We start from the raw sequence: 15,786 nt of genomic DNA on the forward strand, positions 1-15,786 counted from the left end.
CGTCGCCTGCTGCAGTTTTTCGCCCCGTAAGTAATAGTCCTTCCTACCATTCTTCCTACCAAAGTGGACCACCTCACACTTGCCAACATTAAATTCCATTTGCCATTTCCTGGCCCATTCGCCCAGCCTATCTAGGTAGACAAAAGGCAGGTAACTGTAGGCCGGTTAGCTTAACTTCTGTAGTAGGGAAAACATTTGAATCTATCATCAAGGAAGAAATAGTGAGACATCAGAATAGAAATTGTCCCATTAGATGTCTGGATATAAATTGTCCCATTGGTAAGACACAGCATGGGTTCATGAAGAGCAGGTCATACTTGGCTAATTTGGGGGAATTCTTTGAGAACATTACATGTGCAGTGGACAATGGGGAACTTGTGGATGTGGTGTATCTGGATGTCCAGAAAGCATTTGACAAGGTGCTGCATAAGATAAAGGTACACGGTGTTACGTATAATGTATTAGCATGGATAAAGGATTGGTTAACTAACAAAGCAAAGAGTGGGGGTAAATGGGCGTTTTTCTGGTTGGCAATCAGTGACTGCTGGTGTGTCTCGGGGATCAGTGTTGGGACCGCAATTGTTTACGATTTACATATGTACATTTACGTGTGTCAAAATTTGCAGATGACACGAAGATGAGTGTGCAGAGGATGCTGAAAGTCTGCAAAGGGATATAGATAGTCTAAGTGAGTGGGCGAGGGTCTGGCAGATGGAGTACAATGTTGGTAAATGGGAGGTCATCCATTTTGGTAGGAATAACAGCAAAATGGACTATTATTTAAATAGTGAAAAATTGCAGCATGCTGCTGTGCACAGGGACCTGGGTGTCCTTGTGCATGAATCACAAAAATGTAGATAGTGGGTGTTTCAGTGATGTTAATGCCATTGGATTTCAAGAGAAGGTGATTAGATTCTGTCTTGTGGAAGTGGTTGTTTGCCACTTGTATGGCAAAATCTATTTCTTGTTTCTCTTCATGCTTGAATGTTGTTCAGGTTTTCCTGTATGTGGGCACAGATTGCTTCAGTGTTTGAGGAGTACAAATGGTACTGAAGTTGTGTAGCCATTAGTGAACTTCCCCACTTCTGATCTGGATATGACTCCAACCATGTAGGGGTTTTCCCTTTTTCCCATTGACTTTAATTTCTCTAGACATATCTACAGACATTTAGAGATGCAAGGACTGATTAGGAACAGTCAGCATGGCTTTGTGAGTGAAAAATCCTGTCTCACAAATTTAATTGAGGTTTTTGAAGGGGTAACCAAGAAGGTAGATGAGGGCAGTGCAGTCGATATTGTCCACATGGACTTTAGCAAGGCCTTTGACAAGATTCGTATGATAGGTTGTTGCATAAGGATCATGGGATCCAAGGTGAGGTATCTAAATGGATACAAAATTGGCTTCTTGACAGAAGTCAGAGAGGGTAGTTGTAGAAAGTTGTTTTTCAAACTGGAAGCCTGTGACCAGCAGAGTGCCTCAGGGATCAGTGCTGCTCCCACTGTTATTTGTCATATATATTAATGGTTTGGATGAGAATGTAGGGCGCATGGCTAGTAAGTTTGGAGATGATACCAAAAATGGTGGCATAGTGGACAGTGAAGAAAATTATCTACAATTGCAACGGGATCTTGATCAATTAGGACAGTGGCTGACGAATGGCAGATGGCGTTTAATTTAGATAAATGCGAGGTGATGCATTTTGGTAGATTGAATAGGGCAGGGCTTACTCAGTTAATAGTAGGGTGGAGGGAGAGTTACAGAACAAAAAGATCTAGGCGTACATGTTCATACTCCTTGAAAGTGGAGTCACAGGTGGACAGAGTGGTGAAGAAGGCATTCGGCATGCTTAGTTTCATCAGTCAGAACATTGAATACAAGAGTTGGGATGTCTTGTTGAAGTTGTACAAGACATTGGTAAGACCACACTTGGAATACTGTTTGCAATTCTGGTTACCCTGTTATAGAAAGGATATTATTAAACTAGAAAGAGTGCAGAAAAGACTTACTAGGATGCTACCAGGACTTGATGGATTGAGTTAGAAGGAGAGGCTGGATAGACTGGGACTTTTTTCTCTGGATGTTAGGAGGCTGAGGGATGACCTTATAGAGGTCTATAAAATAATGAGGGGCGTAGACAAGGTAGATAGTCAATATCTTTTCCCAAAGGTAGGGGAGTCTAAAACTAGAGGGCGTAGGTTTAAGGTGAGAGGGGAGAGATACAAAAATGTCCAGAGGGGCAATTTTTTCATGCAAGGTGGTGAGTGTCTGGAATGAGCTGCCAGAGGTAGTAGTTGAGGCAGGTACAATTTTATTGTTTAAAAAGCATATATGCAGTTATGTGGGTACGATGGGTATAGAGGGATATGGGCCAAATGTGGGCAATTGGGATTTAAAAAAAAGGCGGCAGGGACAAGTTGGGCCGAAGGGCCTGTTTTTGTGCTGTAAACCTCTGACTGTAGAGCTCCTTGATGCCACACTGGGACAAATACTGCCTTCATGTCGAGGGCAGTCACTCTCTTCGCCTCATGAGGGAGATGAGATTGCATGGTATGGGCTTTGACATGGAATATTTGATCTAAAATGACATGATTGATGCATGTCTGATCTTTTTCTGGAAGATTCCGGTCATTTTTATTGTCCTGGACAACCACATACGCAGGAAATGTCATCCGTTGGAGCTCTGGGTTTCAGCTGGTGTCTCTGTGAGGCTGAGTGCTTTGTGGATAGCACAGGTATTGTCATCCTAATTATTAATGATATGTGGGCAGAGCGGGAATTGGTGACAGTCAAAATTTTGGGGAGGACCAAGCAGGAGTCCGTTGATTGCGCCACACTGTATTCTGTTCTGAATACTGTTGAGTGAGTTGGTACCTTTGGGTTATGCAGCCAGATCAATACCAGGGTTGACTTAGCAGTATACAAGTTCAGGAAAAGATTGGAAAAGCAACAGTGATTAGATTTGATAGGAGAACAGACAGGCCACAGAAAATGAATTGAGATCGGTATGTTGCCCCACTGGTGCCAGGATCAAGGATATCACTGAGCAACTGTCGAGCACTCTGAGGGAGGAGGGTGAACAGCCAGCATGGATAATCTGTATCTGTACCAATAGCAGAGATAGAAAGAGGGATTTGATACTGCAGGTAGAGCTTTGAGACCGAGGAAGGAAACCAACCAGCAAGTGGTATCTGGGAGGCAGTAAGCTCCAGATAACTTTGGAAGACAGATTTCTCCTCTGCTTCTCCAAGGGTCTCAGACAATATATCAGTCAAAACTGTTTGAAAAGCAGATCCGTTGGTTATTCTATCTCGTTGCTGTTTTTGGGATCCTATTGTGTACAAAATTGCTGCCTATGTAATGATGATTGCACTTCAGAGTTAGTGTATGTGAAATGCTTAAACATTTATAAGAAAAAGGGTGAAATAACAAGTGCATTAAATGCACAGAATTGTTTAAGAAGGAAGTCTTGTGACACAGCGTTAGCATCCCTAACTCTAAACCAGAGGGTTCAAGCCTAACAGCAGGACTTGTTGGCCACAGAAAGAAAGTTCATGATGCGATTCATTGGGCTGATAATCAGCTGGGGAATTCATCCCCCACTTCCCACTGTTTCCCAAAGGGAAAAAAATGGTGTGTGACTATGCGCTTATAAAAATTGCTTGAGGATCAGAGTTAAACGAGACCTTTTGGCTTTTAGAATACATGGACATTTATTGTGCTCCTTAAAACAGAGTGCATCAAGAGAGGTTAATGTTTCGAATCTGGAATCACTGAGAGCTGTAGGGATGAACAGATTCGTCCATTTGAATGGGACAGATTCTGATATCCCAGAAAACAGTTTTGAAATCCAGCCAATGTTCCATTCCAATGTTTCTGTTGAAATACTCATCAGATAATTTGAGAGATTGTTAAATGGGCTACAAGATTTTAAATAAGCCACTAAACTGTCCTGGAGGGTATACAACCTCATGAAATAATCTGCAAGTGAGGTATAGTTTTACAGGTTGTATATCTTGGAGTTTGATAATATAAAAAGGTGCATGAAATTGCAGTAAAGGATGGGGCCAAGTACCTCCATGTCTGCTCTCTAATGGATCTGTACATTAAGTGCTGCTACTGGTTGCCATTTCCTTTCAGTATTGCTTTGGGCCGTAGATTACTGAGTGATTATTGTTTAAAACAATTAACAGTCTGGATGGATTGTTATTAGGCATAGTTATATGTCGTTGTCAGGAAGGATTAATTCTGAGTCCTGTCTATGTTTGATTGTTTGTCCTTTGCAGGATAGTTTGTGGCCAGCCAGAGTCCTATTAATATCCCATTTCCTGTTGTTTTTTCTCTGTTAACTGGTGCACTCAGCAAACCAGGGTTCATTACATCTCAATATGATGTTCTCTCTTTACAGATGAAGCGAAAATCAGAGAATGGCCTTGATGTACGAGCACTGTCACCAGGAAAGAAACTCTGCAAAGGGTCAGAATACTCCAGGTACTGACATTAAAAATGCAGCTATAGGATTGACCAAGTTGTCTCTCGACTAAAGCCCACTGAATGGGACACTCGTGTGTTTTAACTTGCTATCTTAGTGATTTGATGTTTTGTATTACTGACTAAAATGAGTGTGAGGTGAACAAATTGATTCAAAAATTCCTGATGTCAAAACACTGGGCATACTGTTTTTAAAAAAAACTTCCTTTTCCAAAATTTCTGCAACACTGGATTGCAGATCATATCTGAAATCCGGTTAAATATCAATAAAATGAATGTGTCAAGAACAAAATTCAAGGAGAATATAACCTCCAATAATTAGAAATTTGTGCACTTAATATTAAGAGTAGTGTGCAATATGGCTCTAATTACTTGTGTTTATATTTATAGTTGGGGAGTAGAACATAGACTACAGCACAAACAGGCCCTTCGGCCCACAAATTGCGCTGATCATATCCCTATCTACCAGGCCTATCTATAACTCTCAATCCCATTAAATCCTATGTACTCATCCAGAAGTCTCTTAAAAGACCCCAACGAATTCACCACTACCACCACCGCCGGCAGCCGATTCCACTCACCCACCACCCTCTGAGTGAAAAACTTACCCCTGACATCTCCTCTGTACCTATGCCCCAACACCTTAAACCTGTGTCCTCTTGTGGCGAACATTTCAGCCCTGGGAAATAGCCTCTGAGAATCCACCCGATCAGTACCTCTCAACATCTTATACACCTCTATCGGATCACCTCTCATCCTTCGTCTCTCCAGGGAGAAAAATTGAGTTCCCTCAACCTATCCTCATAAGGCATGCCACCCAATCCAGGCAACATCCTTGTAAATCTCCTCTGCACCCTTTCAATAGTCTCCACATCTTTCTTGGAATGAGGTGACCAGAACTGAGCACAGTACTCCAAGTGGGGTCTTATAAAGCTGCAGCATTACCTCCCGACTCCTAAACTCAATTCCTTGATTGATGAAGGCCTGTACACCATACGCCCTCTTAACCACATCCTCCACCTGCGAGGCCGATTTAAGAGTCCTATGGACCCGGACCCCAAGATCCTTCTGATCCTCTACACTGCTAAGAGCCTTACCCTTGATATTATACTCCTATTGGTTTAACTCAGTTGACTGGGCAGCTGATTTGTGATGCAGAGGTTCAAATCACGGACCAGCTGAGGTTATTCATGAAGTCCCCACTTCTCAACCTTGCCCCCTTGTCTGAGGTGTGACTATCCTCAGGTTAAATCACCACTGGCCAGCTCTTCCCCTCAAAGGGGAGAGCAGCCTCTGGGCATCTGGGACAATGGTGACTTTATCTTTACCTTCTATTTTGCCAATGCTTATTGCTATTGACATCTCAAGCATGTCACACAATGAATTACAGAATATATTTGTATTTTTTAAATTCATTCATGGGATATGGGTATCTCCAGCTGGGCTAGCATTTATTAGCCTTGAGCAGAGTGGCTCGCTGTGCAACTTGAGGACATTTAAGAACATAAGAACATAAGAAATAGGAGCAGGAGTAGGCCATCTAGCCCTTCGAGCCTGCCCCGCCATTCAATAAGATCATGGCTGATCTGTCGTGGCTCAGTTCCACTTTCCCGCCCTCTCCCCATAACCCTTAATCCCTTCTCTTATCAAAAACCCATCAACCCGCTTCTTAAAAATATTTAGCGAGGCAGCCTCCACCACTTCAACGGGCAGAGAATTCCAGAGATTCACCACCCTTTGAGTGAAGAAGTTCCTCCTCAACTCCGTTCTAAACCGCCTCCCCTTTATCTTGAGGCTGTGCCCCCTAGTCCTACTGTCTTTTTTGAGCGGGAAGAGTCTCTCCACCTCTATCCTATCCATCCCATTCATCATCTTATACGTCTCAATGAGATCTCCCCTCATTCTTCTAAACTCTAACGAGTACAAGCCTAGTTTATTCAGCCTCTCCTCATAGCTCAATCCCCTCAACTCCGGTATCAGCCTAGTAAACCTCCTCTGCACTCCCTCCAGGGCCAAAATATCCTTGCGCAGGTGCGGCGCCCAAAACTGCACACAGTACTCCAGCTGCGGCCTCACCAATGCCCTATACAGCTGCAGCAAGACCTCCCTACTTTTATATTCAATCCCCCTCGCTATGAAGGCCAGCATCCCATTCGCCTTCCTGACCACCTGCTGCACCTGCAAGCTGGGTTTTTGCGATTCATGCACAAGGACCCCGAGGTCCCTCTGCACCGTCGCCTGCTGCAGTTTTTCGCCACGTAAGTAATAGTCCTTCCTACCATTCTTCCTACCAAAGTGGACCACCTCACACTTGCCAACATTAAATTCCATTTGCCATTTCCTGGCCCATTCAACCACATTGCTGTAGGTCTGGAGTTACATGTAGGCCAAGACAAGTGAGGGCCACAGATTTCCTTCCCTAAAGGACATTAGCAAACCAGATGGGACAGGTCATCTTTAGATTTTTAATTCTAATTTTACCAGCTGCCAAGGCATACCTTGGGTTTCTGGATCACTAGTCCAGTGACATACCACTTTGTTACTACCTCTCCAAGTGGACATCATTTATCCTTGCTGTATTTCCTGTGTAAATGCCTAAATTCCTAGCCTTATTGCTGGACCGTGCCACTTTATAGCTTAATAACACCATCTCAGAAACACACATTGGTTCTTGAAAAGTTACTTTCAAATAGCAGCTAAAGTTATAAAATCTGTGACTGGACTGTTGGATGATTTCTGCAGATCACAATCGAGTGAATGTTTACCTAGCCAACAAATATGCTTCATTGAAAGCCAGCTTTCTTGAACCACAAGTTCACCATTTGCAGCCAGTGTGGGCTCAGTTGTAATCCACAACTGACATGGATAGGGGATCCAACAGTGGTAATGTCAAGTGGAAATGGTTGGATTCTCTCTTGTTGGAGATGGTCATTGCCTGGCACCTGTATGTATGAATATTATTTTCCATATGTCATCCAGGCCTTGTTTATTTGGACATGGACCTGCTTCGGTATCCAAGGAGTTGCGAATGATTCTCAACTTTGTGCAATTATTAGTGAACATACCCCTTCTGATCTTGTGATGGAAGGAAGGTTATTGACGAAACAGCTGAAGACGGCTGGGTCTAGGATCCTGAGGGACTCCTGCTGCGCTGTCCTGGGTCTGAGATGACTGACCTCCAACAACCAAAGCCATTTTCAGTTATGTTAGTTACAAGTCCAACCAGTAAAGCTCACACAACTGGCAATCATTGCTCACAGTCATAAGTAAATAAGGCCTCCTCGTTAAGTTACTCGTGAGTGACTGGAGCCTGTGGAAATATGACCAGGAAGCATTAAATAACCTAATGAGAGAAATATAGAAACCTGGTTTAAATGTCTTTCCATGAATAATGTCCATTGGATCAAGTGTGGAAAGTAAATCCAAATTAACATATGCTGCTGATAATGTGTCAGATCAGCAGGTAGTGTGTGAGCGCAGCTAATTGCTGACGTGTCTGGTGCTGTTCCCCAGCTCTTGCGTAGGTGATGGGATGTGGAGGAAGATGCTGCAGCCTCGCATCAGCTGGTGTCTTTTCTATTTTTTATGAAATTATAGAAGTAGAGAATGTGAGCTGCATATTAATCACAATCTGTTGCTGCTGTGATCTGGTATAAGTGGTGTGTGTAGCAAGCTGAAATTGGTTTTAAACCCATATCAAAGCCTTAATATTTGAAGAATCTCAATTAAACAGAACAGAACTATGATTTTGGATAAATTTGAAAATGGATAATTATTGCAGATTATTTGTGACCCTCGCGTCTGAACAACCACTGCTCAATAAACTCATTAGAGTAAATGTCCATTCATGTGGCCTCATGAAATATCCCCAGCATGGGTTAGCTGTGGGTTAAATTAATTCTATCATGCCACAGAAATTCGATTTAAGCTTGTCCATTAGAACCAGTTTCTTCACCCATGTCAGGCATTCCTGAGCCTCTTCAAAAAAATCTCTTACTACATGTAAAATGTTGTTCAGCCACTGTAAAGAAATAAATCCAACCCAGGAGTATGCCCTGAAGTTCTCACCCCTCTGAACCCAATCAGGGCATCAAAGAAGAATAGTCACATCTGTTTCTTTTTCCGACAGCTCCTTATCTCCCTGCATAAATACAGCCACGACGTTTGGAGATCTACGGAATGGCAACATCCCAGGTCAGCATCGGAGACGTATTACGTCAGTGGCGCCTCCATCAGATCTTCAGGAATGGCTTGGCATGTTCCAGGTAGGTACACTGAAGGAATCAACTTCGAGATAGTGTTGGCAGGAAGATGCACACAGCTGTGTGTGCCAGGTGATCTGCCGTTGTTGTGTAGGGTAGACATGGGAGATGGGTGTCCATGCTAGTAAGTTGGAGAATCATATTCTTTCCAGATACAAAAGTAAATTTTGATGTAAATTGTCATTGTAGATTTCCTGTCTTCACTGTGAAATAATTGTTGCCAAGCAGGGTGGTGGAGGCAGACACGCTGAGATCGTTTAAGACTTATCTGCATAGCCACAAAAAACAGACTGGGAATGGAGGGATACAGAAGAATGGTCTAGTTGGACCAATGGGCGGTGCAGGCTTGGAGGGCCAAAGGGCCTGTTTCCTGTTCTGTATTGTATTGTATTATTGTTCCTTGATGTCTAACTTTCCACTGAGGCTGGTACAAATAAATAAAATGAATGCAAACCTCAGAGGCTGCCAAGAAGGTGATTATCATCAGGCCAGGGGATTAATCCTGGCTGAATGAATATTGTAAAAGAGCATACCAGGAGCAGCAGCAGACATATCTACAAATGAATAGTCTAATGCAGTCTCTCGAGATTCAGAATAACTTGCTTCCACTGGGGTTCAGTGGATTCTCAGGTGGCTGACAATCCAGTGCATGATCTGTAAACTCTGCCAGATGCGGGGTAGGTGGTGTTTGAAGGGTTGGGGAGATGAGCTGTTTGGAGGTTTGTGTGTTTATCTCCAACTCCTTGAAATCAGCTCTGTGTCTTCCCAGCAAAGTTTCTCTGTACCTTCCTGAATGAACCTCCTCCATCTGATCGGTCACAAACCAGGGTCTCCACTGAGTTACTGGGGAAGTTTGATTTCTTCAACAACGCATTGAAGACATTCCTTTTTTTTAAATTCACTCTTTTCACTTGGTGTGTGGGCAAAGTTATAGCTCATGGAATAAAAGGGACAGTAGCAACATGAATCCAGAATTGGCTGAGTGACAAGAAACAGAGCAATGGTTAATGGGTTTTTTTTGGGGCTGGAGATTTGTAATGGAGTTACCCAAAGGTCAGTATTAAGATCCTTGCTTTTCCTGATGTATATTGATGACCGAGAACTTCTGTACAAGACTCGATCTCAAAATTTACAGATGTTACAAAACTTGGAAGCGTTATAAACTGAGAAGATGATAGTGTAGAACTTCAAAAGGCTATTGACAAATTGGTGGAATGAGCAGACAAGTGGCTGATGAAGTCCAATCGGGAAAAATATGAAGTGATTCATTTTGGTACAAAGAAGAAATGATATAAAATAAATCTCCTCAAAAGGAGGTTCAGGAACAGAGGGATCTGAGTATACATGTGCATGAATCATTGAAGATGGCAGGACAGCTTGAGAGTGTGGTTAAAAATACACACAGTATCCTAGATTTTATGAATAGGGGCTTGGAATAAAGGGCTTGTATAAGATATTAGTTTGCTCTCAACTGGAGTAGTGCATCCAGCTCTGAGTGTCACAGTTTAGGAAGGATGACCCTGAACCAGACCCTCAAGTTTTTGATATGATCCAGTTAGCGACCAATAACATTTTGCTTAAAGTAGTTAGTAAGCTTTGAGATTCAAGACACTTTGAAAGGGAATAAAGCCACAAGATTTCAGAGGTTTTGAACAAACAAAAATAAACTTCACTATACAAGGTCAGAAAGACAAAACAATTTACAGTATCTCATACTCTAACATTCATAGTTCACATGCACTTCATTTTAACAAACAGACCAACTGTTCAAACATACCATGCTACAGAATAAATAGACATGACCAAGACAGATCCTATGGATTTCTCAACAGCTCACCCAGGCGACTGAGTGAACCAATTTCACTGAAGCTCTGTCGTTTCTCAACCCTTGACCTCAACCAAAGATCTCACTTTGGAATTGTTACTGATTAGGGAGAATATCACAGCTATACAGAGAGAGGACACCTTGGTGGGATGATGCAGAGAGGCCATATGAGTAGAATTGAGGAACAGGAGTGGTGCAATCACACTGTTGGGATTGTACTACAGGCTTCCCAACAGCCAGCGTGAAGTGGAGCAACTGATATATCAGCAGATTACCAGATGATGTAAAAATAACAGAGGAGTTGTGATGGGTGATTTTAACTTCCCCAACATAGACTGGGATTCCTTTAGTGCCAGGTCTTGGATGGGGCAGAGTTTGTTCAGTGTGTCTAACAATACTTGTTGAGACAATATGTAGATAGCTGCACCCGAGTTGGACTATCTTCGACCTGGTTCTGGGATGCAAGCGTGGACAGGTGGGTGATGTCTCAATCGGGGACTATTTTGGGAACAGTGATCACAATTCTGTAAGTTTTAAGATACTTGTAGAAAAGAATAGAAGTCTCAGAGATGAAAGTGCTGAACTGGGGGGAGGCTAACTACAACAGTATTAGGCAGGAGCTAGGGAATGTAGACTGGGGCAGCTGTTTGAGGGTAAATCCACATCCGATATGTGGGAGTTTTTTAAAAGTCAGTTGTTAACAATTCAGGACAAGTATGTTGCTGTGAAAATGAAGGAAGTGATGAAGATGATTGATGAGGGTGGGGCAGTGGATGGGGTCTACGTGAACTTCAGTAAGGCTTTGACAAGGTCAGTCAAGGCAGACTGGTGCAGAAGGTGAAGTTGCATGGGATTAGAGGGGAGCTGGCAAGGTGGATACAAAACTGGCTCGGTCAAAGAAGACAGAGGGTAGCAGTGGAAGCAGCATGTTTCTGAATGGAGGGCTGTGACAAGTGGTGTTCCTCAGGGATCAGTGCTGGCACCTTTGCTGTTTGTAATATATATATAAATGATTTGGAAGAAAATGTAACTGGATTGATTAGTGAGTTTGCGGAAAACACAAACGTTGGTGGATTTGTGGATAGTGATGAGGACCATCAGAGGATACAGCAGGATATAGACCAGTTGGAGACTTGGGTGGAGAGATGGCAGACAGTTTAATCTGGAGAAATGTGAGGTAATGTATTTTGGAAGGCCTAATACAGATAGGAAATATACAGTAAATGGCAGAACCCTTAGGTGTATTGATAGGCAAAGGGATCTGGGTGTACAGGTACACAGGTCACTGAAAGTGGCAATGCAGTTGGAAAAGGTAATGAAGAAGGCACACGGCATGCTTGCCTTCATCAGCTGGGCTATTGAGTTTAAAAATTGGCAAGTCATGTTGCCCGCTTTATAGAACTTTAGTTAGGCCGCACATGGAATATAGTGTTCAATTCTGGTCGCCGCACTACCAGAAGGATGTGGAGGCTTTGGAGAGGGTACAGAAAAGATTTACCAGGATGTTGCCTGGTATGGAGGGCATTAGCTATGAGGAGAGGTCGGAGAAACTTGGTTTGTTCTCACTGGAGTGACGGAGGTTGAGGGGACACCTGATAGAAGCCTACAAGATTATGAGAGGCATGGACAGAGTGGATAGTCAGAACATTTTTCCCAGGGTGGAAGAGTCAATTACTGGGGGACACAGGTTTAAGGTGCGAGGGGCAAGGTTTAAAGAAGACGTATGAGGCAGATTTTTTACACAGAGGGTGGTGGGTACCTGGAACTCATTGCTGGGGGAGGTATTGGAAGCGGATATGGTCGTGGCTTTTAAAGGGCGTCTTGACAAATACGTGAATGACATGGGAATAGAGAGATATGGTCTCCAGAAGCGTAGGGGGTTTTAGTTAAGCTGGGCAGCATGGTCGGTGCAGGCTTGGAAGGCCAAAGGGCCTGTTCTTGAGCTGTAATTTTCTTTGTTCTTTGATAAAATGGCAAGATTCAAGAACCCTGGATGATGAGAGATTGTGAGCTTAGTGAAAAAGGAGGAGGCATACATAAATTTCAAGAAATTGAAAATGGATAAGGCTCTTGAGGAATACGATGATAGCAGGAAAGCTTAAACAGGGACTGAGGAAGGCAAAAAGAGGCCATGAAATGTTCTTGTGGGCAGGATTGCACCCTATTATAGAAAGGATATTATTAAACTAGAAACAGTGCAGAAAAGATTTACTAGAATGCTACTGGGACTTGATGGATTGAGTTATAAGGAGAGGCTGGATGGACTGGGGCATTTTTCCCTGGAGTGTAGAAAGATTAGAGGAGATCTTAGAGGTCTCTAAAATAATGACAGGCATAAATCAGCTAGATAATCAATATCTTTTCCCAAAGCTAGGGGAGTCTAAAACTAGAGGACATAGGTTTAAGGTGAGAGGGGAGAGATATAAAAGGATCCAGAGTGGCAATTTTTTCATGCAGAGGGTAGTGAGAATCTGGAACAAGCTGCCAAAGGTAGTAGTAGAGGGGGGTACAATTTTGCCTTTTAAATAGCATTTAGACACTTGCATGGTAGGATGGGTGTAGAGGGTTTTGGGCCAAATGCGGGCAATTGAAATTAGCTCAGTGGTAAATACTGGGCGGCATGGACATGTTGGATCAAGGGCCTATTGCCATGCTGTAAATCTCTATAACTCTATAATTAAAAGATAATCGCAAGGCTTTTTGTGTATATAAGGAGGAAGAGGGTAGCTAATGAAATGTTAGGTTCACTCAAGGACAGCAGAGGGAATTTGTGTGTGGAGCCAGATAAGGTGGGTGAGATCCTTAACGAGTACTTTGCATCAGTATTCTCAAAGGAGAAGAATGTAGTAGATGGAGTGTGTAGAAAAGAGGATGTTGACATTCTAGGACATGTTGAGATAAAAAGGGAGGAAGTATTGAATGTTTTGAAAAATATTGAGGTGGACAAGTCCCCAGAGTCAGATGGCGTCTATCCCAATATATAGAGAGAGGTGGGGGAAGAAATTGCTGAGGCCTTGGCAAAAATCTTTGTATCCTCTTTAGTCACGGATGAGGTATGAGAGGATTGGAGAGTCACTAACATTGTTCCGCTGTTTAAGAAGGGCAGAAGAGACAATTTGGGAAATTACAGGCCTGTGAGCCTTACCTCAGTGGTGGGGAAATTTTTGGAGAAGACTCTTAGGGACAGAATGTACTGTCCTCTGGAAGAAATGTTGTGGGAGGCTAGGGAGGAAATTGCGGCTCCCCTAGCTAAGATATTTGAATCATTGACAGTCACGGGTGAGGCCCTGAAGATTGGAGAGTGACAAATGTTGTCCCTTTGTTTAAAAAGGGCTGCAGGGAAAAGCCTGGGAACTACAGGCTAGTTAGCTTCACACCTGTGGTGGGTAAATTGTTGGAAGGTAGTTTGAGAGACAGGTTCTGCAGGCATTTAGAGAGACAAGGACTGATTAGGGACAGTCAGCATGGCTTTGTGAGCGGAAAATCATGTTTTTCAAATTTAATTGAGGTTTTTGAAGAGGTAACCAAGAAGGTAGATGAGGGCAGTGCAGTTGATGTTGTCTACATGGACTTTAGCAAGGCCTTTGACAAGGTACCGCATGGTAGGTTGTTGCATAAAGTTAAATCTCATGGGATTCAGGGTGAGGTATTTAAATGGATACAAAATTGGCTTTTTGACAGAAGCCACAGGGTGGTTATAGAGAATTGTTTTTCAAACTGGAGGCCTGTGACTAGTAGTGTGCCTTAGGGATTAGTAGGGCCCACTGTTATTTGTCATTTATATTAATGATTTGGGTGAGAATATAGGGGCGTGGTTACTAAGTTTGCAGATGATACCAAGATTGGTGGCATAGTGGACAGTGAAGAAAGTTATCGCCAATTGCAACAGGATCTTGATCAATTGGGCCAGTGGGCTGACAAATGGCAGGTGGAGTTTAATTTAGATAATTGCGAGCTGATGCATTGGTAGATTGAACCAGGGCAGGACTTACTCAGTTAATGGTAGGGTGTTGGGGAGAGTTACAGAACAAAGAGATCTAGGGATACATGTTCATAGCTCCTTGAAAGTGGAGTCACAGGTGGACAGAATGGTGAAGAGAGCACTCACATGCTTGGTTTCATTGGTCAGAACATTGAATACAGGAGTTGGGACGTCTTGTTGAAGTTGTACAAGAGATTGGTAAGACCACACTTGGAATACTGTGTGCAGTTCTGGTCACCCTAATATGGAAAGGATATTATTAAACTAGAAAGAGTGCAGAAAAGATTTACTAGGATACTACCGGGACTTGATGGATTGAGTTATAAAGAGAGGCTGAAAAGACTGGAACTTTTTTCTCTGGAGCGTAGGAGGCTGAGGGGTGACCTTTTTAAAGGGCTATAAAATGATGAGGGGCACAGACAAGGCAGATAGTCAATATCTTTTCCCAAAGATAGGGAGTCTAAAACTAGAGGACATAGGTTTAAGGTGAGAGGGGAGAGATACAAAAGTGTCCAGAGGGGCAATTTTTTCGCACAGAGGGTGGAGAGTGTCTGGAATAAGCTGCCAGTGGTAGTAGTAGGGGCAGGTACAATTTTAGCTTTTAAAAAGCATTTCGGCAGTTTCATGTGTATGATGGACATAGAGGGATATGGGCCAAATGTGAGCAATTGGGATTAGTTTAGGGGTTTTTAAAAGTAGGGCGGCATGGACAAATTGGACTGAAGGGCCTGTTTCCATGCTGTAAACCTCTATGACTCTCGAAGAGGCTTTTTCGCGAGAGGCAGCATGGTTTTCTGAAGGGAGGTCGTGTCTCACAAACCTAATTGAGTTCTTTGAGGAAGTGACAAAAATATTGGGCAAGGAAGTGGATGTTGTATACGTGGACTTTAGAAAAGCCTTTGATAAGGTTCCTCATGGCAGGCTGATACAGAAGGTGAAGTCATATGGGATCCTGGGTGCGCTGGTTTAAAAAAAACTGACTTGGGCATAGATTAGCCGAGGAAGGGTACTTTTCTAACTGGAGGTCTGTGACAAGTGGTGTTCCACAAGGATCAGTGCTGGGCCTCTGTTTGTAATAGATATATGTAAATGATTTGGTGGAAAATGTAGATGGTCTGATGAGTAAATTTGCAGATGATGCAAAAATTGGAGGATACAGCAGAATGTAAATCAGCTGAAGACCTGGGCTGAAAGTTTACAGATGGAATTTAACATGGATAAATGTGAA

At 42.9% G+C, this 15,786-nt stretch overlaps 1 protein-coding gene across 2 annotated transcripts in view; it reads left to right on the forward strand.

The window, feature by feature from the left end:
* Positions 1-15,786, forward strand: part of LOC145349273 (F-box/WD repeat-containing protein 7-like) — a 258,322-nt gene that overhangs the window by 176,865 nt on the left and 65,671 nt on the right. For both annotated transcript variants that reach the window (XM_080197782.1, XM_080197783.1), the window contains exons 4-5: positions 4,407-4,489; positions 8,619-8,754. In XM_080197782.1, the coding sequence (XP_080053908.1) occupies positions 4,407-4,489; positions 8,619-8,754 (219 nt within the window). The remainder of the gene's footprint in view (positions 1-4,406; positions 4,490-8,618; positions 8,755-15,786) is intronic.

The sequence above is a fragment of the Carcharhinus amblyrhynchos genome, chromosome 10 (assembly GCF_965287045.1).
Source record: "Carcharhinus amblyrhynchos chromosome 10, sCarAmb.v2.hapA, whole genome shotgun sequence".
Taxonomy (NCBI): domain Eukaryota; kingdom Metazoa; phylum Chordata; class Chondrichthyes; order Carcharhiniformes; family Carcharhinidae; genus Carcharhinus; species Carcharhinus amblyrhynchos.